The sequence below is a fragment of the Prunus dulcis genome, chromosome 6 (assembly GCF_902201215.1).
Source record: "Prunus dulcis chromosome 6, ALMONDv2, whole genome shotgun sequence".
In the NCBI taxonomy this organism is placed as follows: domain Eukaryota; kingdom Viridiplantae; phylum Streptophyta; class Magnoliopsida; order Rosales; family Rosaceae; genus Prunus; species Prunus dulcis.
The window spans coordinates 25,123,518-25,150,424 of record NC_047655.1 but is presented as its reverse complement, the minus strand read 5'-3'; the positions used below and the strand labels follow the sequence as shown (position 1 = coordinate 25,150,424).

The following is a 26,907-nucleotide window of genomic DNA, read 5'->3' as shown; positions in this document are numbered from 1 at the left end:
TAAATTTGTTGTTAAATACACATAATAAACATTTTTGTGTCTTTTAAAAACGTATAAAACTTTTTAAAATTAATCAAAAAATATTAAAAATTCATTAAAAGGAAATCATAATATGAGAAAAGAAGAAACTTGAAGAAAAAAAATGTTGTCGGGGACCAGCGAATGGAGAGATGGGAAGGAGAGAGATGAGAGGAGGGGTAAGACTAAGAGGGAGAGAAACAAACGAAACCAAAAACTAATACAAGGAAATCCCCACAGGGCACTACCTACTGAAACATTTGGAAACGTGAAGGTAAGGATTATTCTTGTGTGTGTGTGTGTGAGAGAGAGAGAGAGAGAGAGAGAGAGAGAGAGAGAGGTTGATCGGAGTTGGGGTGGTGGTTTGTTGTTGGGAGAAAGAGAGAAGAGAGAAGGGTGGTGAATTGTGGCTGGGATTGGAGATGGTGGCTGGTGGGTGGGATTGAAGGTGGTGGTGGCGGTTGGGATTAGATTTAGCGTATTTCTTTTTTTGATTTTTTAGTTTTAGATTTTTAGTTTTTTTTAGTTTTGCACTTATTTATTTAATTTTAAATTGTATTCAAATAATTATTTTTTAAAATTAATATTTAAATAGTTTTTAATTTTTTCAACAAAAATTTAACGGAATGAATAACATTAGATAACGATTCTAAACAGAGAGACAAAATTAGCCAAATTAAAAACACAGATGCTAAATTAACCAACGTGACAAAACACATGAACTATTTTTGCATTTAAGTCATATTAAATTCATAAACACATAACATCATTATCTGGGTGTCGTGTTGGGCTAAACCTCTTACTGCTGACAGCTGACACATAACATCATCATTTGAAAGTGCAAAAAGCCCACGTACAAGCCCAAAAATTATAATTTCCTTGTTTGTTCCCATTCTTTGTGTAATTGCAATGGTTGCTCTCTGCATGTCAAATGGGTCAAGGCTGAATTTATAGTTAACGGTCATTTTGTGCCGAAGAGTTCACAGAAGGATCTATAGCGACTAAAATACTGGAGATAAGTTGATAAGCACTCAAGGCCTTTTCTTCCATGACATTTCATAAGAGGTTTAAATGTTAAAGGTTGAGCAAGTCAATGGAGGCAATAATTTCACTCAAGTCTTTTTAGCTTGGAAAATTGATCAGAACACCTCTCCCCCCAACGCGGAAAATGAGCATCTTGCCCAAGAAATCTAAGTTCCCTGTTAACAGGGTTGGTTACCATTCTTGCTGACTTGGGCTCAGCACAGACCATATGCTCTAAACCTTGACCAATTCAAGTCCTTCACCTTCCTCTCACTTCTCAGCTACATTAAAGTCTTTCGACTTGCTCTAATCTGCAAATTCTCAGCTCAAAACTTCAATGGCTTTAGCAGTTTCTTTAACCTTGTTCCTTGTCTTCTTGTTTCCCATTTGCTCTCGGGTTCAGGGAGTTGAATTCTTGTTCAATGGGTTCAATGGAAGTGAATCAAATCTGACACTAGAGGGGGCTTCTATATTCAAGCCCTCTGGTATGATCAGGCTCACTAACAAAACACATAATATCTGGCCAAAACATTGAAGCCATAAATTATTCAACCTACAAGTATTTCAATGGATAGGGAAAATATATCTTGTGATCCATTTAATGATTGATTATATAAGATAAAATATATCTGCATTACAAACATTGTGATGAATATATTATATGAGATCATAACTGAAAAGAACTTCAATTTCGTTGCCCCTCTACGCGGAATGATTTCAAAGCATGAAGGTCTAACACGTAAAGCATACTTTTTGCCATGACTGGCATGGAGTTTTCCTGCCTTGGAGGCCACAAAATGGGATCTTCCTTTTTGGGGTTATTATTATATGAATTTCTGAATAACGTGGTATACCATCTGTCAATCTTTGTAACCCTCTGGTTATCTTCTTCGTGGACCAATTAATATTAAGATAAACCATCAAGATGTTGACATATATTATATTTATTATGTGCAGAGCTTCACAGCGGTCACTGTCCCGGCCTCCAATATTATTGCAGGATTATTTTTATACGTTAATTAGCAGAAAAATGTATTGAACATCTCTGTTAACATGCTCATTTGATTTGTGAGTTTTGGATTTGAGCCATGTGAGTACAAAAAGCTATGGAAAACCCTGTTAATTGGTTTTGTTCTTTGCTGGTGTAATTGCAGAAAGCAGTGTATGATGAACCATTGCAATGTAATTGAAAGTTAATCATTTGTTATCATAATTCACGGCTTAATTAAGACATGGAGGTTTAGAGCAAACAACAGCGGGTAATCTTCAATCGTATCGTTTGGTCGAAACAAAAAAGATTTTATGCCAAGTCATTTTAAGCATGTTCATGCAGATTGTTAGATAGATTTTCTTCAAATTGAGACCTTCAGTCAATCTGATTATTTTGTCACATGGTAATGAAAGCATTTCCACAAGCTGCAAATTGGATGATTGTAGCAATGGGATGCTGAGTATTATATTAATCTGTATACTTGCCTGCCTTAGATATCCTAACATACAGCCTGCTAGCTTGATAGATAATTGAGAAAAATGACAGCAGGTTAACAGTTTTCTGATTTTTTTTTTTATCAAAATGACTGGTGTGAGGATGCAAAAAGAAAACGAACTCAACTCAGACAAACAAAACCAACAAAAAAGAAAACCCAAGAAAGAAAAAAAGTTGCTCAACTTGCAGTTTTAATCCGTAGCCAAAGAATTTCAACGGTCGTTTGGGGACCCTTTCTATGGAACATTCCAGTGTGAGTATATTTGGGTTGGTTGCTCATTTTAGTCATTTCACATCCAGCTCTGAAATCAATCCTCGTGGCGTTGCCTAAGCCTTGTAATCACACACGCATAGAGCATAGTTAACTTTTACTTTGGACACGGCAGAGGATAAAATATTGCAATGGTCTTCAATTATTCAGATTCCTGGCTCTTGGGTCAACAAAAGCCACTCAAATATAATAATCTGTATTATTTAGTACTAAAAATAGTATTAAAAAGTGAAAAACAACCACCTGGCTTCAATGGGTTCATCTTTAATTTTAGTTCTAAGACATTCTATTTTGTGAACCTTAAAAAGTCTACATTTCATTTTCATAACCTGCTTTTAGTAGAAAAACAAATAATTGAAAGGAAAAAAAAAAAAATTTCCTTTCTTGCATCAAGAGGAATCAGCTTAACATATAATAAATTCTTCTTCTTCATCTTTTTTTATTTACAAAATTCTTCTTCCTGCTAACACAGTTCCTAAGAGCCCGGGTTGAGGAGAGAGACTTTCGTGCAACCGAGAATAGCACTTTTTGCTAACCCGGCCAATAGTGTAATGATAAGCTGGCTTTTCCACGTGTCATTGCATTATTAGCCGAAGATAGATAATAAAACAATGATATTCCTATTACAAGAAAGTTTTGCTGTAGGTTGAGAGTGCAAAAAGCCCACCCACATGTCCAAATATTATAATTTCAAGTTTTTTTTTTCTTCTTAATCCCTTCTTTTTCTTTGTGTTATTGCATTCTTGCTCTCTAAATGTTCAATGTTCCAGTCCCTTGTTAAGAGTCAAGGCTATAAATTTATAGTTAGCGGTCATTTTGTGCCAGTGTAGACAGAAGGATCCATGGCCACTAAAATACTGGAGATATGTTGATAACCACTTAAGTCCTTTTCTTCCTTACATGTCATAAGAGGGTTCATTGTTAAAGGTTGAGCAAGTCAATGGAGCCAATAATAATAATCCAATATGCCATTATCAGTTGGTCAATAAGTCTTTTTCTCTTGGAACATTCAAAACACTTCCCAACGCGGTAAATGAACATTTATATATAATTCCAAACTTATTGACTTTGACAGATAATTGCAGAGTGCCTCAAGAAATCTCAGTTCCCTATTGGCTCGGTTGTTTACCTTTGTTGCTGCCTTGGCCCTCAGCTCAGGACAGACAATAGGCTCAAAACCTTGACCAATTCAAGTCCTTCACCTTCCTCTCACTCCTCAGCTACATTAAGGTCTTTCGACTTGCTCTAATCTGCAATTTCTCAGCTCAAAACTTCAATGGCTTTAGCTGTTTCTTTAGCCTTGTTCCTTGTCTTCTTGTTTCCCATTTGCTCTCTGGTTCAGGGAGTTGAATTCTTGTTCAATGGGTTCAATGGAAGTGAATCAAATCTGACCCTAGAGGGGGCTTCTATAGTCAAGCCCTCTGGTATGATCAGGCTCACTAACAAATCACATGATATTATAGGCCATGCATTCTATGACAAACCTATAAACATGTTTGACAAAAACTCTTCTTCATACCCCAATGCTTCTTCTTTCAGCACACATTTTGTTTTTGCAATAGTCTCATCAAGCCCCGGCAATGGTGGCTTTGGCCTAGCCTTCACACTGGCTCCCTCTCCGCGGTTCCCTGGGGCTGAACCCGGGCACTTCCTTGGGATTGTCAACTCTAAAAATGACAATAACTCTTCGAACCACATCTTTGCTGTTGAATTCGATACGGTAAACGGTTTTAAAGAGAACTCCAACACTAAAGGAAACCATGTTGGCATCAACATTAACAGTGTGTACTCTGTGGCATCTGAACCAGCTGCTTACTTTGTCGCAGGTGCGCACAAAGAAGAAATGAACTTGGAGAGCGGTGATCTTATCCAAGCTTGGATAGATTATGATGGCAAAACTCAAATTGTTAATGTCACTCTAGCTCCCTTAGATAAGACGAAACCAGACAAACCACTATTGTCCCATCATGTCAACCTGTCCTCTATTCTTCAACAGACTATGTATGCTGGCTTTTCTGCATCCACAGGGAAAGAGGTAAGTTCTCATTACATAATAGCATGGAGTTTTGCAGTGGATGGGATGCCAAGGCAACTCAACCTTTCCCAGCTTCCTAACCCACCAAAAGAGAAAAGTTCATCCTCTTACAAACCCCAGATTAAGGCTCTTATTGTGGCCTTATCGGTTGTGGTCCTCGTGTTGTTGGCAATTTTGTTCTTCTTTACCTTGTATAGAAAAATGGTGGGATTTGAGTCTGAGAGTCTTGAGGATTGGGAGCTGGATTGTCCTCACAGGTTCAAGTACAAGGATCTTCATGCAGCAACAAAACGTTTCAAAGCCTCTGGTGTGATTGGAGCCGGCGGCTTTGGTGAAGTTTACAAAGGTGTCTTAGCTTCTACTGGATGTGAAATTGCAGTTAAGAAGATCACAAGAAATTCCATTCAAGGAATGAGGGAATTTGCTGCAGAAATCGAGAGCTTGGGACGATTGAGGCACAAGAATTTGGTCCATCTCCAAGGCTGGTGCAAGAAAAAGAACGACCTTCTTATAGTCTACGATTACATCCCATATGGAAGCCTTGACACACTCATTTTCGAGCCCAGAGACAACTTTGTATTGAGCTGGGAGCAAAGATTCAACATCCTCAAAGGCATTGCCTCCGGATTGTTGTATCTACATGAAGAATGGGAGCAAGTGGTGATTCACAGAGACGTGAAGTCGAGCAACGTCTTGATAGGTGCAGACATGAACCCCCGGGTAAGCGACTTTGGCCTTGCCAGGCTCTATGATCATGGAGAAATATCACACACCACAGGTGTGGTTGGTACAATTGGGTACATTGCCCCTGAATTGGCTCGCACAGGGAAGGCCTCCACATGCTCTGATGTGTTTGCCTATGGAGTTTTGCTCCTTGAAGTGGCTTGTGGGCAAAGACCTATCGGCTCAGGCGAATTCATTCTGGCAGATTGGGTGATGGAGAAGCATCAAGAGGATCGCATACTCGAAACTGTTGATCCAAACTTGGACTCGAATTATGTTGTTAAGGAGATGAAGTTGGTGCTGGAGCTGGGTTTGATTTGCTCTCACTTCAAACCAGACGCTAGGCCTACCATGAGACAAGTGGTACGATATCTCCATGAGGAAGAGCAGCTCCCGGAAGTCGACAACTGGAGCATTGTTGATTCTGGACGGATCAGTGAAACGAACGCAAGGTTTATACAGCTCCTTTCGACCGATACAATCACATCGTATCAGTCATCATCCTTAGGTGTGATCTCTTGCAATTCCATGAGCGATGGCAGATAGCAGTGGTTTTACGCTTTCAATTTTTGCTCCCCATTCTTTTTATTTCTGATTTATTATTGGGGAAGATTCAATTCAATTCAAACATTGTAACATTTGCCTAAAATTCATTGTCCAATCAATTACATATAGAAGTTTTTTAATTCTTAGCCTATAACAAAAATTATTAGAGCTCTATTCTGAAGTTTCTTAAGCATTTGATTTTATGCAAACTAGGAAGTCAAATGTCGTTTGGGGCTTCTAAACATTGTCGTAGAATATGAAGTTGTACAGCAGTATGAGTAAAGAAGCATGAGAAAAACTGAAGAACATAAAAATTGACCCATCAAACCACTGATCAGTGGATGTATTAAAATTAACAGAGTTCAAAAACATAAGAAAAGCCACCTTCATACTGGCTTCAATGATGATGGTTTTCTAAGAAATCTCGAAAGTACAGAACCTGTGTCCATTAGGCCTCGCTGAATACTAATACTAGACAGAAAATATCATTTACTCACAAAAGAACCAGCCACTTCTCATGACTCCATGATGCGCCTAATCCTCTCCAGAGTCCAAGCTGCCGTTGTCCTGAGTTGTTCATCATCGGATTGAAGACACTCTTGCAAAAAGGCATCAATGAATGCAAGGTCCCCAAACAGCGGCTTAATGTTTGGGCCAAGTACATCTGCAACGTCACCCAATGCAGCAACTGCAGCATTTGTCACACTGTCATCCCTGTAAAACAAGGACAATCAGATAGGAAGAAAACAGATTCCAAACCGGCAAAGCCAGAAATTTCGGGGCAATATATTTGATACATCTGGAGAGAGAGAGAGAGAGAGAGGATGATACCTGTGCGTCTCCCTTAAGACCAATTCAACAAACTGCAGGATATGTTGGGCATATGGTAGCATGACATGAGGCTTTGAATTCTTAAAGCCCTGAAGTATACCAGAATAAGCTTCAAAGATGCTACACTTTAGCTGGTTTCCATATTCCAATAACTCATCATCATTAGCACTGGAGTCCATCCGAGCACAGAGCTCCGCAGCTCCCTGCATCATCTGCACTGCATAAGGTGTATACTTCTCAAAATGCTCTCCTATTGCGAGAGCTATGTCACCAAAGACAGAGAATATGGGAGGCTTGACAGACCGGTGGAGCGCTTCACTAGACAAGTCTTTCATCAGGTGATTCATAATCCCATCACAGTACTGTAATGCCTTGTCATCCAAGGCACGGCAAATGTCACCAACCACCCCAACTGTGATAGCACAGACTTGATACTCCTCAAAATTCTGCAACCCCATCTCCAAATACTTGTACAGTTCAGGCAGGTACTTTTCAAAATGAGACCCAGTTGCATAAGCCAGTGCACCTATAGCAAGCATTGCTTCCTCATGCACTGTAGAACTACGGCAAGCAAACACTCTAAGAAACAAAAGCATTATCTGATCTGCTGCCTCCAATATAAAGCGCTTAGTTTCCTCAACACTGCTAAGTTTCTGAATGATAACCTGGAGGACACCACAAAAAGAAGCTTGCAAGTCTCCTTGCTTTTCCTTGTCATCTGACGATACAATCTGAAGCTCCAAAGTCTGACTCAACTTATTCATGATCACAGGGAGTAGCTGAACTATAATTGGTGATGTTTCTACAATATTGGAACACCTTACGACCGCATTCACTGATTCATATGCAGTAGACCTCAATCTAGAATCATCCCCATCTGGACGACTAGCAGTGGAAAGAAGACATTCAATGATGGCTGGGACATATGGAGTAAAGAGAGAGGAAGAGGTTCCTGCTTCCTCATACCCTTGGCAAAGGTGATAAATGGCGCAACAGACCTTCTCTGCAACATTTGGAGCATCCTTAGTGCCTTCCAACAATACTTCCACCACCCTTGGAAGGTTGTCAGGAGAAATCACAGAAAATCCCCGGGCAGGATGGTGCAAAAACTCAAATATACGACTGAGAGTCCAAGCAGTAGTGTCTTTGACATGGTTGTTTTCATCCTTCATTAATCTTAGCAGGAAATCTAAACCTGCATGGACCAGACCAGATAGCTGCTCAATGGTTGGGCCTTCAATGATTGAGCCAAATGCGAATGTGGCTGCCTCGCGACAGTGCCAATCTGGCTTCACTATGTTAGCCTCCACAAATGGCATCACAAGGGGTAGAATGGCATCCCCAACAGTCCTGGCAACAAGTTCTAGGCATGTCCCGCCAGCCATTGCAATATTCCAAATGTTGTCATCTTGGTCTAGATTTTCTTCCTGTTTCAGCAAAGTTTCCAGCAGCATTGGAACTAGAGACGTCAGAGCTTTTTCTATAAAACGTGAATGAGGCACAGAGTCCCCACTCTCACCACTCTCAAATTCTTGAAGCTCTATTTCTTCATCACAAATGGAGCTCCAAAACTCAATTGCTTGGAGGGCAACGGCCTCTTCATCCCCCTTTACAGCATTTGACGTAAGCTCAAAGAGAGCCTGCATATAAGGCTCAAGCACCTCATAGTACCTTGAAGCAATTGAAGCAAGACACTCAAAAGCAGCCTGCCTAATATCTACCTCCTTAGACAAGGCCGTCTCACAGATCATCTTCATGATGTAATTCCGTTCCATCTCATTTTCAAAGTTGGTCTGTGCAAATTCCAGGGCATTATATAGAGCCCTTGTTGCAGCAAGACGGACTTCAGGGCTGTTTTCAGCAAGGTTCATTCCTTGGACTACAGCAGTAAGAACATTGTTCACCTCATCTTGCCCAAGATCTTGATGGGATATCTCCTCACATACATAACCAAGTGTTTCCAAGGTTGACTGTTTCAAACCAGCAGGGCTATCTCGCTGAGTCATATTGTTAAGCAAAGATCCAATTAGGCCAGTCCACTGTTTCCTGGGAATATCAATAGAAGCAATTTTCGCAATAACTTGGGCAGAGGTGTGTCTTGCCTCTGACACAGGTGACCCAAGTGTCCTTAAGAGCAAGTCCTTGATTTGGGATATAATAGAAATGTCAATAGCCATCCATTGTCGAGCAAGATGTTCTTTTGTAACAGCATCTTTGGCATCTAATGAGTTCTTAAGCACTATACCAGCCAACGTACGGGATTCAGTGGGTTTCTCATTGTTTGCAAGCTCAACTGACAAAGACAGAAGAAAAGAAGGAACATTTTGCTCTTGAAATTGCCTAAGATTAGCCTCCGCTTCAGTACGAATTCTTGCATCAGCTGATTGAGCTGCCAATAGAAACTGAGTAATCTCCATAGCCATTTATTTCCTACTACAAACGAAACCACAAAAAAGACGCATAAGAAAATATAAAACTTATAATAATGATTGAGTTGAAACCAATGATTTCTTGAGGCTAGACAATATGTCATTGACAAAAGATTACAAAAAAGAAAACTAAATTAATTAATAAATCTACTTGAAAAATCAAAATAGGACACACACATTGCAAGGAACAGTGAAAAGAATGATCAAGCATGAAAGCAGCAACTGAAGAGAGAAACAGAAACCTCCAAATACAACTAACATGACAACCAAAACCATAACTTGTACTAAAATTATATAAAATTACAACTCATGTCTTTTCTCTTCTATACCAAAGGTGATTCAAGTGTCACCCGATTGATCCAAATTCCAAACTAACTGGCCAAATTCAGTTTCTGAGGTACCAGAACCATGACATCAGAAACTTCTGAGCCAGAAGCTTAATTCCTTAAAACTCAGATACAAAGCATCATGTGAGAAACATAGAAAAATCTCTTTCTCTTCCCTCTTCTTTTCATTCAGATTTCCAGAGAAACAATTTAAAATGATTTAAACTAACTTGTAATATAAAATAACCTCACTCATAACCATTTATTGCATTTCAAATCGCTTAAGAGTAAGAAAGACAACCCAAATAAACAAAAGGAAAGAAATGTAGACGAACACATAGCTTAAATCCATAAAACCCCAAACATAACACAATCCATGACATGCACTATTCGATTGAAAACAACAAGTAAGATCCTGAATACTGAAACCCTAAGGAACCGCATTAGACTAAATAAAACCCAAATCGCATTTCACACAGCAAATACTAGAGCGGAGCACAAAACCTAGGGGACCAAAAACAAGTAGAAACATACAAAAGCAGCAGATCTATTACCAGAAATGTAAACCAAACAGCATAGATTGAGATTAGAAAGAGAGACATACCCCAAGTAGAAGCCGATGAAGCAGCGCGCGCGAGTAAGGCTCTAAAACCCTACTCGATGAACAAATGGACGAGCAAGCGAGCACTTCACCTCCCCTCTGCACGTTGCGTAGAGACAAAGCAGAGCACAGAGAGAGCGAGAGAGAAGAGAGATAGATTGAGGAAGAGAGCGTCTGAATGAATAAGAATTTATCGGCGATTTATATAATGGTTTATATTTCGAATGCTTGGAAGAAGCGGGAGGGAGACGAGAGGGGGTCACCAAAGTTTCTGAAATAAGAACCAGCGGGCAGGGGTCTGTGCCTGCCCGAGGCTGCCCGGGTTCACCGCCCTTGAAAACCCTAGGATTTTTTGAAATCTCCCACGTGTGAATGGTTGGTTCGTGCCGACAGCGTACCGTTCAGAAATATCAAATAAACCTTTTTTTTTTTTTTTGTTTCTTTTCTAAAAGTAATATCATATAAACTTTTTTGGTAGATAGTCAAATCTCCCACATTTCCAAAACCACTAGTGTATTTAAGATTTTTGAATAATCATGTAGTTTAGGGGAAAAAAAAATTTGAGACAAATACAACGGAATTACAACGATCATTAAAAAAACATACATAAGAAAAATGTGGCTATACACTGTTGAATTACCAATAGTGCACATACATGCAACGTTGCAAATTCAATGACCACAAACAATGAACTTACGTCATTGCACCATTGGCAATTCGAGGACCATAAGAGAATGCGCTTTTAAATACACATTTTCTTACTTTTCCAAAAGATATGATTCACTCTATTTGTATATGTAAATGAATGCCAAGCCATGGTTTGATGAGCAACATTTGGATTTGAGTAGAAAATGTCTTAGTGAATAATAGCCAGCCTTTGTTGGTGACCTTAAATTATAAGGAATTTGATGTTGGTATGCAGTGTTTGTCCATAATTTGAAATTAAAATTTCATAATTACCAGCATAAGTACCAATTCATCCATATCAATATGGAACATAAAAATGATATGGAGATTTAAATGCAAAACTTATTTAGATTGCAGTTAATTTCTCTGCACCATCAGATCAAACCAATAAGCAGAACGTAAGTAAAACTTTTTGACAAATAGAAACAAAAGCATCAAAAAGAAGAAAATTTCATAATTATACTATACATCAAGTTCTAATTACTTAATTAGCCTTTTAGCTGCTTATGATCTATGTTTCTTGTGTTTTACACTGCAATGAGCTTGTGCACTGACAGGGCTCTTAATTCCACAGAGCTTGTGCTTCATGCGCCAAGGGAAGAAAACATGCAAGCCACAACCCTTAGGTGAAGAGTACGATTGCCTGCAGACTGTTCTTGAAACACAAGCCTCTGGCTCTGGATAATTCCATGGATAACAAAGCTCATTGCTTGAACTGATCTGGGACACATTTAGCTGTAGAGCAGATGATGCAGCCAATGCAGTGGCATCTGGAAGAAACCTCTCGATTATGAAATTTGAGCACTTTTGGTTCATCTCCCTTGACTCTTCTGCAAACTTTGGCCTCAAACTATCTGTTGTTTCATGTTCTCTCTGTGCTTTCTTTTCCACAATGTCTATTGCCTCTGACAATGAGAACACATCTATGGCATCTGAGAAAGCATCGTTGCTGTAATCAACGTTGTCAATATCGCCATCAACGTCACCAACATCATCATCAAAATCATCATCGCCCTCACATCCGTCATCGAGATCATGAGGCCGGCGCCACCCGCCTGGAGGTAGCTTGGGTCGAGGGGTGTCCCCATCATGGACATCATCACTTGTGTTCAAGTCCTTGGGCTTGCCAGGAACTTGTTCCCAGGAAAACGGAATTCTGTCACTTGTGCTCAGCGATGCGCCTTGTAAATCTACGCTGCCGGAGTTTGCAAGGCGCCTGGTTGAGAGCAGTGGTACATTGAAGTTCAGCATTCTAGGACATTTTGAATCTTCAACTTTTACTTGCAGGAGAGCATATATTGGAAGAACTAAAGCTGTAGGTGAATGAGAAATGTTAGGGGCAGTTGAATAATATAATTGCAGGACAGTTGGACTTTTATGGGTATCTCGTGCAGTCCGTTTAACACTGATTTTCACTTTAAAATGGTCACATGTGATCAGGTAGAAAGGCCCTTTCCTATGAAATTGAGGGGACCAGTTCAACACCACTGGATTTATCCACTTACATTCTCCAGTCAAACAGAAGTGTAGGGCACCAAATAGGGCAATGTAGGGATGTTTTGTTTCAAGTCATTGACAGTTCACTACTTCAACATCACTGCATGGTGTCAAATTTCTTGCTTTAAAATAAAATAAAAGGCCTCAAAATCTCATTTTATGCATTGCCTAGATGATACCAAAACTAATTGAAGGGGAAATTAAATAGGAAAGAGTCTTCAAAAAGTGGAAAATGCAGAACTGGCTTTGAATTTGGCCCCATTAAGCCTCTGTAAAAATAAATCATTTTCATGTCGGTCATAATGGAAAACCATGAAGGTTATACAACGAATGTGAGAACAGAATGATAAAGATTAGAACACATTGCAAACCGCTTGGCCGAAAACAACACAAAGTAGACATCTAAATTGGACAAACACGCATCACAAGCTTACATATCATGTACAAGATTCTTTTCGCCGTGGTTTACTTCTGCTCCCGTCTTTGCTGGAGTAGTATATCAGACAGTAGCAGCAGCAGGTCTCTGCTCTACTTAAACAAATTGATCCAATCAATAAACAGTTGATATTTACATGCTATCTTGCTCCTCTACTTTCCTTCCTTATGAATCCAAATTCTTTCCTGGCTTCCACTCTTCAAGCCATGGAAATCTACAATTGTAGATTTCTAGAGACAAAATCCAAAGGAGCACCTATGCTGACAATTGCTGGCCTTTTCCACATTAAAAGAATCTGGTAGCAACAGCATGATTGCCTACACACATTAAAGAATAATGGCTCTGTGATTCTGTCACTTCAGTTGTTCATTAACGCGCTCCCGTGCTTTAGCATAGAGATCATGAGTGTCAGCATGGTTGGGATCAAGACAGAGGGCTGCTTCACAATCTCGCACAGTGGAGACAAAGTCACCCATTGATTCGTGAAATGCTCCTCGAAGATGTAGCAGCTGCAGGTCCGGTTTGAAAGATATGGCTTTACTTAGTTCTTCTATAGCTTCTGCTTCTTTATGGTCATCCATCAAAACTGGTCGCCATAATTTCCATGTTAGTTCAGAATGTTTTCCACACACCCATAGATACTTTTCTTAAGGAATTCAAGGGGTCACCACTGTACAACTGATAACATAATCATATGAAGCATATAACAGACCATACCTAGGTACCACCAGAATGTCAAAATGAAAATGTTCAGTTTCTCTTTTTTTTTTCTTTTTATATCTTAAATTATATACTTCCTTCTTTAATAGTAAGTTTGGTCACTTAATGACAAATTTCAAGTTGCCAAATACATCAGGAATCGGGATGCTGATTTCTATTTAAACTGTCAGTGTTCAGTTCAAATCCTACTGCAGAACAATAAAACAGAGATGTACTAGTTAGCTATTGTTTATAATACAACTTCAAACATTGGGCACGAGGGGGAAAGCCCAGATAGACATGCAACTTAGGCTCAATGAAACGAGTCAAATGTTTAGACAGATAAAACTTAAACAAAGGTGATTGAAAAAGAGAAAGGGGAAAAAAACTCGGTTCTAAGGACCTGAAATAAAGCCATCTAAACTGTTCAATTCCATAGCAATTGAAACTCCAGCCAACAGAATGGACCACCAGCTCATCAGCTTGAAAACCTAGCTATGTGTAGATTCTAGTTTCTAGGTGATTCATTTGACACATAACAGCTGATAACTAAATTAAGGCCCAAGGACTTGGAATCAATAATGATCATCTGTGTATATTTATATAGCAACAATATCACCATTGATGCAGTTTCACCTCCCGGCACTAATTATAAACAGTGACTTCCAATTTAAAAGCCATGTACTAAACAAACAAGAACCATAGTAACAACATACCTGCTGCCCTATATCTGTATGGATATGTCCTCAGGGGATCTAATTGTGTAGCCGTACTTAGATCATTCTTTGCCATGTCACGGTCACAGTATTCTGAACGTTTCTCATAAGCTGATGCATTGTTTCGCGCCTTCTCTATCAGCTTCGTCATCTCATCATATGCAGCTTTCCGGTGATTTTTAAGATGATATACTCGTGCTAGACCCTGATGTGCTCGTGTATGCTTAATGTTGAGTGCATTTGTGTAGCAGTCAGCAGCAAGATCCAGCTTATCAGAATCTACGTACACACTTCCTAAATTATTTAGTGCCTGCAGGATAACATAGTTAACAATCTGAATAAAATTGATGTTCAGAATATCAGGACCAAAAAGTTATTCTAAGGATGAAACTTACTTGTCCTTTTCTAAGGCCATCTGAAGGGCATCTAAGTGCTTCCTCCAGAAGCTGGATCACATATGTTGAGGACTCAGAATCAAGACTTGAATCTGCTAGAGCATATGCTTTAAGAAAAAATGCTTCAAATGATCTCTGGATAGAAATGGACTCCTCTGCCTTTGCCAATGCTTCTTCACGATGACCAGTGTCATACAATATCCATCCTTCATAGACAAGCCGTTCATGCTCAGAACCAGAATGATTTCTAGCTAACCGCAGACTATGCATAGCAGCCTTTTGACAATTTAACCTGCGAATTTCAGGAACATCAGAGATGCTGCTAAAACAGAACAATATAGCAACTAAGGACAACCAAAAAGCACTAACAATTGGATTAAATGGCTTATTTCTTCTGTATGATACATCTTAGGATCAGAAGAGGCTTAGAGTTCTGCCAGCATGCAATATAGGCAGATAGTCAGTTGGCACATACAATTCCAATTAAACAAAAGTGAATTAAGTTCTACAAGTGTCAAGAACTCAAGATGTTTTGGCCTGGATTAAGACCTTCACAGGAAAATGGTAATATGCATATTAACAAAGAAAATAATGTACAGAATTATAATCAACAGAAAAAATCAAATAATAAAATAATAAAGAAAATGCAGTATAACTGAGAATATCGAAGTAAAGTGCCACTTTCTCCTACTTACCGTAACAGAAGGAGAGATTGCCTAAAGCGTAGAAGGCTCTTCCCAGGGTCATTTGCCAACATATGATGTACAACAGCTAGAGAACCAATATCATCAACAGAGGACCATCGATCATATAGTTGCATCCAACAATCAGCCTGACTCCATTGTTGAACAAGAGGGCGGAGCAGCTCTACCAGATGGTCACCATGCATTTTTCCATGAAACATCATGTAATTTGGGTCCAAAGTCAAGAGTGCTCGGACGTCTCTGAGAGCTCCTTCAAAATCTTCTAGGGCAATTGAAAACCAAGCCCGCAATTCAAGACAATCAGGGGAGACCTTGAAACTAATTATCTTGTTGATCTCTGTGATACCTGCTTCAATTTGGTTCTCCTCCAACAGACAAACAGCCCTTAACTTGTATGGATAAGATAGAGTTGGATCCAATTGAGTAGCAGTCGTCAAATCCATCATCTTTTCCTTTCCAATACAATACAGAGATCGATCCTGATACATCCACCCAACCGGTGTATAATCAGAAATGAGAGAGTTCATCTGCTTGTACGCCGCATACTTATGACCACGCTTGAACTTGGCCCTTGCAACACCCACCAAGGAATAAATATGACCAACCTCAACTGCTGCTTCAAACCACCACTGAGCATCTTTATATTCTTTCCTCTCAAGCATCACCACACCTAACTGATGGAATGCAAGTTGCTTCTGCCAACTTTCCGTGGCACACTCTCCCAGCCTCTCTAGAAGCATCACCGTCGTGTTCGATCTCATGTCTTCCTCCATGGCAATCTGGCTCAAGAAATAATACAAAATAAAAGAAGCATGCCCTGCCATAGTCAGTCTTTGCCTTGCTTCTGAATTACAAAATAATCTCATCATATGAGGATTATGCAATGAACTGGGGAGCTCTCTCAGAAACACCTGCAAACAAGCTGCCACTAGAAGATGAGCAGTCTCCTCCAATCCATAGTCAATTAGCAGCATTGCATCCTCCAGTTCACAAACCAGAGAAGCCAAATGAGAATCGCAAGCCGACTTCATATCATCACAACAAAACCTGTTTGCAAAAGAGAGAAGGTCCAAAACAATCCTCACATCAAAATAATCTACTCTCTTAGTCCTGCTAAAAATCTCCACTGCTCTCATTGCCTCCACAGAGATCCCATTCTGCGTGAAATTTATCTTCTCCCTTCGCCTCTCCTTGAAGTTACCATACAACATTGCATAAAAAGGTGTCGAAAGCGAGGCAATTTTGTATCTTACACACCTAACCTCAGCATCTCCAATACAAAACGACATATTACCATCCTCCTCCGAAGTCGAACATTCCTCATCTCCCACCATCACAAAATCATCGTCATCTTCTTCCCCGCGAGGAGTGTCATCTTCTTCCCGGCGAGGTGTGTCATCTTCTTCCCCGCCAGGGGCCCGAGAACACATACAAGACTCAAAAGCAGATTCAGGGTCATACCCAGAAACTAAACTAGCCTTAGGACATTCCACATTTCTACCACAGCAATCCATTGCCGACGACCCAATAAGCTCGTCCTCTCTCCTCTCATACCTCAACCACGCAGCTAGCACCACCTTCGTGTGTACATCCACTGCGTGCTGCCTGGCCGACCGGAGGCTCCGCCGGAACAATTTTGGATCGGACAGACCCCGAAATATAGCACATTGCTCCATATACATCTTGGATTTCTCGAATTGGGGGCAATGATCAATCCTACGGTAGACATCAGCTAGGGTTTCGACAAAATCGACGGACTTGAGGGAGGGTTCGATTTGTGGTTCGAGGAGATCGGAAGAAGGAAGGCCATACGGGAGAAGAGTCTCGAGCACGAGATTGTTGCCGACTGGGTTTGGGGATTGGAAACTCAAGCTGCTCCGGCTCGATCTGGATCGAGTGGAGTTGACCCGGAGATGGTCTTGGAGGTGATGAAGAAGCTTGTCTCCTACACCACCACCACTACTGCCATTGTTGGTGGTGGTGGTGGTGGTTCCCGAAGGATTAATGGCGAAAACTTGAGTTCCTTTACACCCATCCATGATCTTCAAGCTACGCATTGTGGTAAATATATTGTTTTGCATCTTCAAAGTACAATAATTTCAAGTTTCCCAAACCACCCTCGAAATGGAAAACTCTAAAATCGAACAAAAAGAAAATGAAAAACTGGAAACTCAAGAATTAAATAAATATATATTTTTTTATAAATCTACCTCATGCCCAGCAATCACCACCGTTTGGGCACCCAGAAAAACACAAAATTGAAGGTGAAAACGATGGTGATGCAGCAGGCCAGGCCAATTGGAGGCTGGGAAAATCACAAATTTTCTTTCTGGGTTTTTCCTTTTTTGGGGAGGCGCCTCTTTTTTTTCTGTTTTGTTTTTTTTCCCGAGAAAATGGAGAGAAAGTGGGGGATGGGATATTGTTTGTTTTTGGGGGAAAGAGAAAGAGAGGAATGATGGATTGATTGAGATGAAATTTCACATTGACTTGCAATTCCAGCCAGAAATGTTGAGGTGGAGGGTGAGGGGTGAAGGTGGCCGTTGCAACGGCCACTCTCTCTTTCTATTTTATCTCTCAAAAAAAAAAAAGGTCTAATATATTCCATCTGATTATTCTTGTCTTGTCCGTCTAAATATGACCTTTCCTCTTTTCTTCTTCTTCCTTTTTTTTTTTTTTTTTTTTTTTTTTTTCCTGTACGTGGTATTTTTGTGCGCTTCTATAATTTCTACAGAAATGTTAATCTCTGTGATAGGGATAGGGAGAGGGCCAGAGAGATAGGGAAATAGAAAACGACAGTTAATGGTTCAGGGTAAAGTATGTTGACTGTCGTGTGATATATTTGTGTGAAGCATTATTGTACGACACAGGAGGAAGAGGAGGAGAGGCGTTAAAGTCGGGCCCACCTGTCGTTTATGCCAATTTTCCAATTTTCCCAATCTGGTTTCTTGCGTCAAAATTATTATTATTTATTTTGGAAATTATTATCAATCTATTATCTACAGAGCCGCATCTCCCGGACTTTTTAAAAAATGAAAAGCTGCCGTCCCACGCTTCCCAAATGGCGCGTAAGTGAAGGACAGATCAGGTGAGCTAGCCTACGGATTCATGGAACTTGGTTGTCGGCCTTTTTAATTGCTGCCCCTACGATGTGAAAATAAAAAAGAAACTTCTTTTTCTAATATGAAATCTAATATTTTGACTTCTTTGATAAATCCAACTTTTTACACTATTACATTTTACATCTTTTTCCACTTTCATTCTCGTCGGTTTAACTTTGAAAATTACAGTGTTGAAGTTTAATTCGAGTCCTGCAAGCTAAAATTCGCAGGAAAGATTGACGTAATTTTCGGTTCATCTCAAATATTTTAAAGCGATAAAAGTGTCCTCACATCACATGTAGTAGTTGCATATTATCCACATGGATTAATTTGACGGAATCTGCAATTTGGGGTTGACAAAGTGGTTTATGAGAGTTGGGCTATAGTGAGGGACATGTCATTAGAGGCTCGCATGCGAGGGGATAGCTGGTCAGATTCGGAGATTCGTTGTGCTGGTTAAGTGGGTCAACTTTTTCTTGCTACACTTACTAACGTGGCACAACAATACTGGGCTTAAGTGCTCCAATGCCAGTGTTGGGCCTTTACTCATCTTCCACGCGTCAAAGCCTGTGTAAACGGGATTTGATCATCAGGGTTACCCATTGGGCAATCATAACAGAGTAGGGTTGAATATTTCAAACCGGTCAACCTAATCCAACCGGATTCGGTTTCACTATCCCCAAACCATCGGAGTTCAGTTGAATTGAACTGATCACCTGCAAATACTTCAAACCGAGCCCGACCTTAAAACAGAGTGTTTTCCGAGACACCCCCTTGGTCATATGGTGTCTTGTTATATGTACCCGTTTGTTAGTGCCCATCCCATCTAAAGAAAGATAGAAAACTAAATAACAAGGACAAGCTATAGCTTTCTACGCAAGTCTACACATAATGTATATACATGTAGGTATCGTGTCCAAGTAGGAAAGAATGAATGTAGGTATTAGGTGGACCACATCTAAAAATATTGTTCCAAATGGGCCAAAAACAAGTTGCATGCATTGCAAAGAATTAGGTGTCGACATTTGACTATGAAGAATAAGGACAATGGGCTGCCATTTGTTTGGGAGAATGCAAGACATGGTAGTGGTGGTGACTAATCAACCTAATTGGAGATGAACGAAATGAATCTCTCTATGCATAAAAGAATGTATATAATTCTGACATTTGGAGTTTTATACATAATTTATATGTGCATGGGGCATGGGTTTACTTTGTATTATTCAGAGAGAAGCAATATTTTTATTAGGTGGGAAAAGGAAGAGTTCAAACTTTAACTAATGTCGCTACCAAGAATCCCATGCCTATATCTTTCCTCCAAACTTCCAATTATTAAAGTTCAAGATATTATAAATTGAGACGATTGATGGACAAAGTTGTATGGTGCCGAAAAATTCAGTTTTAGGTTACACATTCAAGGGTGATATGTAAGTTTCGCTCGAAGAAAGAAAAGATTTTTGAGCATACTTCTCTTGCAAGTTGATTTTGTAAGGACAAGTTCTACCTCCGACTCTATGAGCTAGCCTTGACACGTAAGTTACTAAATTGAGCTTCGTCAGTTGATTAATTAGGTAGTCATGTCCAATTGCTTTTACGCAGCCTAATTTAAATGTTACTATAAATCCAAGAATATGTCAAAGTGTGCGCAAGTAATCTTGGATTAATTAAGGGATATGTAGGTAAACCATTCAAAATTTGACCGATCACTCTCAATGCATGGAGGTCGAGGCAATATTTTTACATGTAATTAGAATTTTAGTAGGTTAGTTGTGATGCATATTGATGTGGACATTTTCAAGAGTTCACACACACTGATGTATAAATATAATGCCCTAAATACATGTTTTACAGGAATAAAACACACATTAACTTTTGTTTTATCATTAATCTTTTTTCAAAATTTCACACATAAATTATAATTTAAGTTGGGATTTCTAAAGATAAGACTGAGAGGGAGAGGACAAAGAAAGGATAGGTATACGTGGGTTCCATGAGATGTGCATCAAGGGGAGACAACGGCTCATTCCCTTGACGGGAATATAATATATGATATTTAAGTAATTAATTATTTTTTAGTCACATGCTGTGCCAACCATGCATACGTATTGAGATGTGAACAGACTCATATAATAACAACACCAATCTTTACACAACTTAAATAATATAAAAATAATATATGTACTATTGATGTTATATTCTGCTGTCATATTTCTCAATTTTTTATGTAGTCGATGGTACAGAAAATGAGATTTGTGTACATAAAAATCATGCAAGGGGTCTTATTCTAATCGTGTATAATTTGGCAAAGAAATTCATGATCATGTCCCCCCTCCCCTACATTATATTAATATCTTTGTATATAACAAGAGGGCCAGTGTGGAATATGCTTTTCTTACAAACCCATAGAGGGAAGTCTATGTGACATATTGCATACCAAAAGTGGACATATATACTTTCTAATATTGCATTTAGCTATTACTTTGTAATATTTACCATTGCATGGAGAAATTTCATTTTTCTTGGCTTCTGTTTTGTGAAATGGAAGGATGAATCAAATTGAAAAGGATAATAAATTTATATGTAATATAAAATTATCAAAAAATGATATCGAGAAGCTCCTCATAGCATGAAAATGAATTTATGATAAAGATAAAGCATATAATGGATCTATTCTTTTTTGAACTCCAAGTCTCTATTAATTTTAGGCAAACACACCATCAATCGTATCAAAAATATTTTGCTCAACAATCAATATGGATCGTAGTTTTAGACAAGGAATTCATCATGCTAGATAATTTGGATTTAAAATATATATTGTTTGTATATACGAATGCATAATTAATGTATAGTTTTGGTGGATAATATTGAGAAAATCTGTCATCAAAATAATATAATTAAAAATGGTGGGTGCATGTTTGGGGACTTTAAGTCCCCAAGAGGGACCAAAAAGAAAAAGAAATTATAATTTGTCACTTACTGAGTGGCATATAATTATATAGGGGAATGAAGGGCAAGACCTTAATGAAAGGTCCAACTTTTCCCCAGCAGTTTAATTATAATTATAAAAAGTTGCATGGTGTACGTGTAAATGCAGCATACGTTTTAATAATACAGATGGGAAATAGCAATTAATCACCTACCAATAAGCATCGAAGCAGTTGTGAAACTTCTTTGAAACTTGAATAAATATTTAAAGGCCGGCTTGCATGGAAATGATAGGGTGCAGTGGAGACCATGCATGCTTGGCATATAGCACGCAGGTATGCATTAGAATATTGCATGGTGCGAATAAAATGAATAAACAAATTTGGGGGGAGCAGAGAGAACCCTAGAAGAAGACAGACATCCTCATTCTCAAATAATGGGTTAGATCCGCATTAATAGGGCTCACGTATTCTCATGCAGATTAAACAAATGGCTTAAAATATGTATCAATGCGAAGAAAAAGGGACACAAGAACTGTTGGGCGTTGACCTCACAGGCGAAGTGTTGGAGAGTGAATCTTTTTGTATTCTGTAGGGCTTTCCTCCCTCTCTCTCTCTCTCTCTCTCTCTCTCTCTGTCTCTCTCTGTCTGCTGGTGTATCTTTTTTTTCTCTAGCAAGCTATGGCCTTCTTTCAACTTCAAGTATGGACTTCAAAAAGAAATTTGAATGAATCAATTAGGTTATTATACATTATTTTCTTAACACATCAATTCCCAACATAATTTGTTTAATTTGAGGGTGACGTTATCGAGCTATCAATTTGAATAAAGCAACTTAATCGGTACCTAATCGGTGGTTCAGATTGATAATCTATTATCAGAAAATTCACCCCTATACGCTAGTGTTTGTTTTGTAAGATATACGTAGGATGGCTATGGTATAGCAGCATATACTTTATTAACCATAACATTACTTACTGATAATTATTCCATGATACATAAATGAAAAGTTTGACATATGCCACGGTTACAACACTAGCTAGTTGCAGGAACCCCGTGACAGAAAGAAAAAAAAATGAGTTGCTGTTGCCTTATCTTGTTGACCCCAAGATTCACGGCCCTATGGATGCCATAGCCATGGCTATACACGTGGGAGGAATGAAAAAGTTCCTCTTGAAACCTAAAAGCATAGACTTTTGAGTTCCCATTAGCTTCGTACCTAAACTCTAGATGAATTTGTTGGTATATATAAACATAGGGAGGGGAAAAAAGGACTTGGAATTGAAATTGAAATTTGTTTGAACTAATTTCAGTTTTTTCTTCCTTCATTTTCTTAATTGGAATTAAGAAAGAAGCTTAATTAGGCAGTGAGGAAACATAGATGTAGGTGGCATATGAACAAGGTCCAAATCTCAAGGAGGAACAATCCCCGTGATTCGCGAAGGAAGGCATATATATACATACAGAACATTATATATTATCTTTATGGATGTAGTTAGCTTAATTATGGTCTGCATCAGCAACAGCTAGCTGTGTAGCTGAAACACACATCACACATGCCCCAACAAGCTTCATTGAGTTACTCCTTAAATGATTGATTCTTATTTCTTCCTGTAAAGCAATCTTCCCTAACTTTTACAACACATACAATTTAGTTCATCTAGTTTGGAACCAATCCTCCCACCAACTCATTCCTTGATGATATAGCTTTTAACCCCCTCTTTTTTTCTTCTTTTTTTCTTTTTCTTTTGAAAAGAAAATTTTGCATCAAAGTTTTGAAATTGATCTCTATTAACTAGTATAGTATTACAGTTTTCATGTTTAAACACTAACTAAGCATGCAAGGGATGAGAGTTTTTAAATAACATTTTTCATAATCGCGTTATTTACACGGTGTTATTTTTGTACATGGTTTATAAAATTTACATGTATAGACGTATTAAAGATACGCAAAGGGCCGATTAGTGTTTGCTTCCTCAAGAAAGGTCATGGGTTTAAATTCTAGCACATATGTAGTGTATGAGTTGAGTATTGCTCCTCTCAATAAAAAACGTCCTAAATACGAAAGACTGGTTGAAATGTATGTGGTTGTTCAACTTGATTATTAAAAGGTTTAAATTTTATCTCAGTGGTGTTAATTAAAATAATTTTCTATCAAAATGAACTCTTAAAGAAATAAGACCAGTTGAGAGTTCTTTTATTCAACTTGAACTGTGAAAAATATATCAATAAAAGATGAATTTCTTGGTCTTTGACGGAAAAATTCAAAGCAACTTGTGTAATACTATATATATACCACTTTTTCATGTATTACATGGTCCTATTTTTCTTCTTCTTCTTCTTTAAAGTAAGACATAATAATATTACATACCATCTGATTGGTACGCATACTAATTACTAAGTTATTCCGAGTTGGAATTTGATTAATATATATAAAAATGGAATGGGAGCTGGGATTCCACACAAGAAATATAATCTTATTTCTTGCATGACATCCATACATGTATTCATACATCTATGCTATATCATATTAAAATACCTATATGTCATATATATACATGTAAATAAAATATCGTTTACCTATTCCCACAGAGACACACACACACACACAGAGAGAGAGAGAGAGAGAGAGAGAGAGAGAGAGAAGCAAGTTTCTCTATCTTTTGTCATGATTCTAGGGTTTCGAGCATCTCTTGTATTGTAATAGAGCTGAGCTGATTGTGTCCTGCTTAGTTGATGGATTTCGAGATGTCTCTCTTTTGTTGTAAATAATACTATTTCTCTCTGTCCGAGCATGTGTTCACTGAAGAAGAAAAAATAGGAATCGGGACAGCAGCTGCTGCAGCCAGACCATAAAAAGGTCATCATCATCGTCTTCCCAATCGAGCTACCAACAAGGCTCTAATCCCTAATTATCTCCTTCACTACTCTTCATTAATCCATCAACCCTTGTTCTCACCTTCATTAGAATTAGAAGGCTATGGAGGGCGACTCCGATTCCTCGAAAACAAGTCCCTCTGGTGAACAAACTGAGGGTGGAAGCGAGAGCGGGGAGAATTACGATGATATTGAAGAAAGTGGTAAGCCAAAAAACAACGGAGGAAGCTCAAGCAACAGCACAGTTGAAGAGAGTGATCAAAGGAAGGCCTCAGTTCGACCCTATGTTAGATCCAAGATGCCTAGGCTCCGATGGACACCGGATCTTCATCTCCGTTTCATCCACGCCGTGGAGAGGCTTGGTGGTCAAGAGAGTGAGTTAGCTTCATGTCGAATTTTCAATATTCGATTGAGTACCGTTCAATTTTATTATGATTTTGTTTAATTAATGATTTGTGGTGCAGGAGCTACACCGAAGTTGGTTCTTCAACTGATGAACATTAAGGGACTAAGTATTGCGCATGTCAAGAGCCATTTACAGGTTATTTTATCAACAAAACCTTTGAATTTCTTACAGATTTGTTCATTGCTACCTACCACAAAGCAATTAGCTCGTTAAATTTCTGAAACAAAATATTTTTTCTATTTTTTTTTTCATTGACTAGATGTATAGAAGCAAGAAGATCGACGACGCAGGCCAAGGTATATACAAGATTTGCAAAAATTAGGGTTTTTTATTAATTGGGTATGCTAAATCCGAATATAGTTGGGTTTCATACAAAGTAAATGACCTTTGTTTTGACAGTTCTGGCGGATCATCAAGGCCATCTTGTTGAATGTGGAGATAAAAATATTTATAACCTCAGCCAACTTCCCATGCTTCAAGGATATAACCGAAGCCACAGTACCAGCTTCAGGTAACAGACCTCAATAATCATGATTACTTACTAATTCTGATCCATTCACATACTAATTAAACTCAAATTAGATATATATATATATATATTTTCTCATACTATTTTAATACATATAATGAGGAATTAAATTTCACAAAAAAGATTCTTTCTTTCTTTCTTGATCTTCCCAAGATATGGAGATGCCAAATCTTGGACCGCTTACGAAAACCCAAGGTACCCGAGAAGCACTGGATTTCAAGGCAACTGGAGTTCAAGTAGTGCTTACAATTATCTGACAAGTTGTTCATTTGGTGAACAATCTTCTTGGATTGCTCGAACACTGAAACAAGAATGCCAATTATATAATATCCGTGAGTCCTTGCAAGCTCAGCACCAACATCAAGCCAGGTTGAGCCAGCAGCTGATTGATCTTAACCCCACAAATACCCATGTCCGAGTGCAACCCAAGCCAAAGGAACTCATCACGAGTTTCAACAACAGCAACAATCTAGAGCTCACGTCAAAGAAGAATGAGGATCATCAGTCGAAATCGTTGAAAAGGACGGCTTCGGATTGCGAAGATCTCGATTTGGATCTGTCTCTCAGGCTAACATCAAGGAACAAGAATGAAGATGATATTCATGAAGTTGATAGTAGTCTGTCTTTGTCTTTGTACTCACCCCCATCCTCAAAGCTCAGCAGGTTGAAGGAATGAAAGTTATTAGGTTATTAATGGAGAGAGGGAGGTAGAGCTGGGCAAGTACTCTGGATCTGACTATATGAATGAGACAATTCTAAGTGAGATATTGAGGTACTTGCTCATGAAAACATAATAATATTATTTTGAGTGTCTTATATTGTAACTCCCAGAGCAGTAAATTTCTTCTTTCTTTCTTGTTTCTTTTTTTTATATGAATTGCGTCGGTAGAATGAGTTACCAATATATGGAACGAGAAAATTTAGAATTTGGCAAAAGACGCAGACAAATTGATGTTCCATGATTGATGCATGCTATATACATGTATTACTAATCATGATTAGCACTTCAACAAGGATTAGGCATGTCTTAATGATGATCAAAAGGGCATGAAATTATTAATTTTGACATAGCCGTGGTGGGCGAGTCATGGTACACGAAATGTTCAACGTCGAAGTCCCTTCCACATTGAAATTGTTCAACGAAATGATATTGCTTACTTCAATGTTGGCGGTGATCAAGGAAAAGTTAGGACTTAAAAGATCTAGCTATTTATTTTTCAATTTTTTCTTAAATTAAACCCTACAATCTAAGTCATAAGAAAACACACTTGAGATTTTGGAGATACATAGTAAAACTTTATAAAACAAGATAAGTTTCAGTAGTTACGTTCTCTATACATATACAATATTTTATATCTTATACTATTAATTGTCAAAAAAATTCAGACATCCATTGGAGACTTTAACCCAAGATACCGGTATACCATCACCACTCTTCTATAGGCATAACCATGGTTTCACAAATACAAAGCAAAGAGTTAACTATGGTTATGCCCATTAACATGTGTCAAGTATTGAAAAAAGTGATAACAGTACACTTTAAGTTAAAGTGATGAGCAAAAATATTTCCCATCCGGATAAGAGTAAGTCTATGTATATCCAATTTACCTTTGAGGGTATCATTTATATAAAAGAATTAACTGCTATATA

The 26,907-nt window shown here is 38.5% G+C and overlaps 5 protein-coding genes across 6 annotated transcripts; 2 read left to right on the top strand and 3 right to left on the bottom strand.

Annotated features, from left to right (window-relative positions):
* The first annotated feature begins 4,074 nt into the window (after window positions 1-4,074).
* Window positions 4,075-6,233, top strand: LOC117632027 (lectin-domain containing receptor kinase VI.4-like). Its single transcript, XM_034365393.1, has one exon. The coding sequence runs from the start codon at window positions 4,075-4,077 to the stop codon at window positions 6,100-6,102; it is 2,028 nt and encodes a 675-aa protein (XP_034221284.1). The 3' UTR covers window positions 6,103-6,233.
* A 158-nt stretch (window positions 6,234-6,391) lies between these two features.
* LOC117632285 (importin subunit beta-1) lies at window positions 6,392-10,535 on the bottom strand. Of its 2 annotated transcripts, none has more exons than XM_034365721.1 (3): window positions 10,293-10,522; window positions 6,934-9,366; window positions 6,392-6,816 (listed from the first exon to the last, which is right to left on the bottom strand). In XM_034365721.1, the coding sequence occupies exons 2-3, from the start codon at window positions 9,354-9,356 to the stop codon at window positions 6,618-6,620; spliced, it is 2,622 nt and encodes an 873-aa protein (XP_034221612.1). In that variant the 5' UTR covers window positions 9,357-9,366; window positions 10,293-10,522; the 3' UTR covers window positions 6,392-6,617. The 2 variants fall into 2 exon arrangements, with proteins under 2 accessions (XP_034221612.1, XP_034221613.1); XM_034365722.1 differs by having other exon boundaries at window positions 6,421-6,816; window positions 6,934-9,363; window positions 10,293-10,535.
* Window positions 10,536-11,480: 945 nt separating this feature from the next.
* On the bottom strand, window positions 11,481-12,227 carry LOC117630543. Its single transcript, XM_034363251.1, has one exon. It carries the CDS (start codon window positions 12,225-12,227, stop codon window positions 11,481-11,483), a length of 747 nt encoding a protein of 248 aa, XP_034219142.1.
* A 479-nt stretch (window positions 12,228-12,706) lies between these two features.
* Window positions 12,707-18,020, bottom strand: LOC117630706 (ethylene-overproduction protein 1). Its single transcript, XM_034363435.1, has 4 exons — window positions 15,415-18,020; window positions 14,720-15,011; window positions 14,325-14,634; window positions 12,707-13,495 (listed from the first exon to the last, which is right to left on the bottom strand). Exons 1-4 carry the CDS (start codon window positions 17,502-17,504, stop codon window positions 13,263-13,265), a joined length of 2,925 nt encoding a protein of 974 aa, XP_034219326.1. The 5' UTR covers window positions 17,505-18,020; the 3' UTR covers window positions 12,707-13,262.
* Window positions 18,021-24,045: 6,025 nt separating this feature from the next.
* LOC117632328 (transcription repressor KAN1-like) lies at window positions 24,046-26,114 on the top strand. The gene is made up of 5 exons (XM_034365771.1): window positions 24,046-24,696; window positions 24,787-24,863; window positions 24,988-25,024; window positions 25,128-25,239; window positions 25,411-26,114. Exons 1-5 carry the CDS (start codon window positions 24,426-24,428, stop codon window positions 25,931-25,933), a joined length of 1,020 nt encoding a protein of 339 aa, XP_034221662.1. The 5' UTR covers window positions 24,046-24,425; the 3' UTR covers window positions 25,934-26,114.
* Window positions 26,115-26,907: the final 793 nt, after the last annotated feature.

Coding starts and splice junctions, on each gene's coding strand:
- LOC117632027 (XM_034365393.1), top strand. CDS start 4,075: ATGGCTTTAGCTGTTTCTTTAGCCTTGTTCCTTGTCTTCTTGTTTCCC.
- LOC117632285 (XM_034365722.1), bottom strand. CDS start 9,356: ATGGCTATGGAGATTACTCAGTTTCTATTGGCAGCTCAATCAGCTGAT. Junction 6,817..6,933: donor GTCTTAAGGGAGACGCACAG/GTATCATCCTCT, acceptor CTTGTTTTACAG/GGATGACAGTGTGACAAATG.
- LOC117630706 (XM_034363435.1), bottom strand. CDS start 17,504: ATGCAAAACAATATATTTACCACAATGCGTAGCTTGAAGATCATGGAT. Junction 15,012..15,414: donor CAATCTCTCCTTCTGTTACG/GTAAGTAGGAGA, acceptor TGAAATTCGCAG/GTTAAATTGTCAAAAGGCTG. Junction 14,635..14,719: donor ATGGCCTTAGAAAAGGACAA/GTAAGTTTCATC, acceptor GTTATCCTGCAG/GCACTAAATAATTTAGGAAG.
- LOC117630543 (XM_034363251.1), bottom strand. CDS start 12,227: ATGCTGAACTTCAATGTACCACTGCTCTCAACCAGGCGCCTTGCAAAC.
- LOC117632328 (XM_034365771.1), top strand. CDS start 24,426: ATGGAGGGCGACTCCGATTCCTCGAAAACAAGTCCCTCTGGTGAACAA. Junction 24,697..24,786: donor GAGGCTTGGTGGTCAAGAGA/GTGAGTTAGCTT, acceptor TTTGTGGTGCAG/GAGCTACACCGAAGTTGGTT. Junction 24,864..24,987: donor ATGTCAAGAGCCATTTACAG/GTTATTTTATCA, acceptor TTCATTGACTAG/ATGTATAGAAGCAAGAAGAT.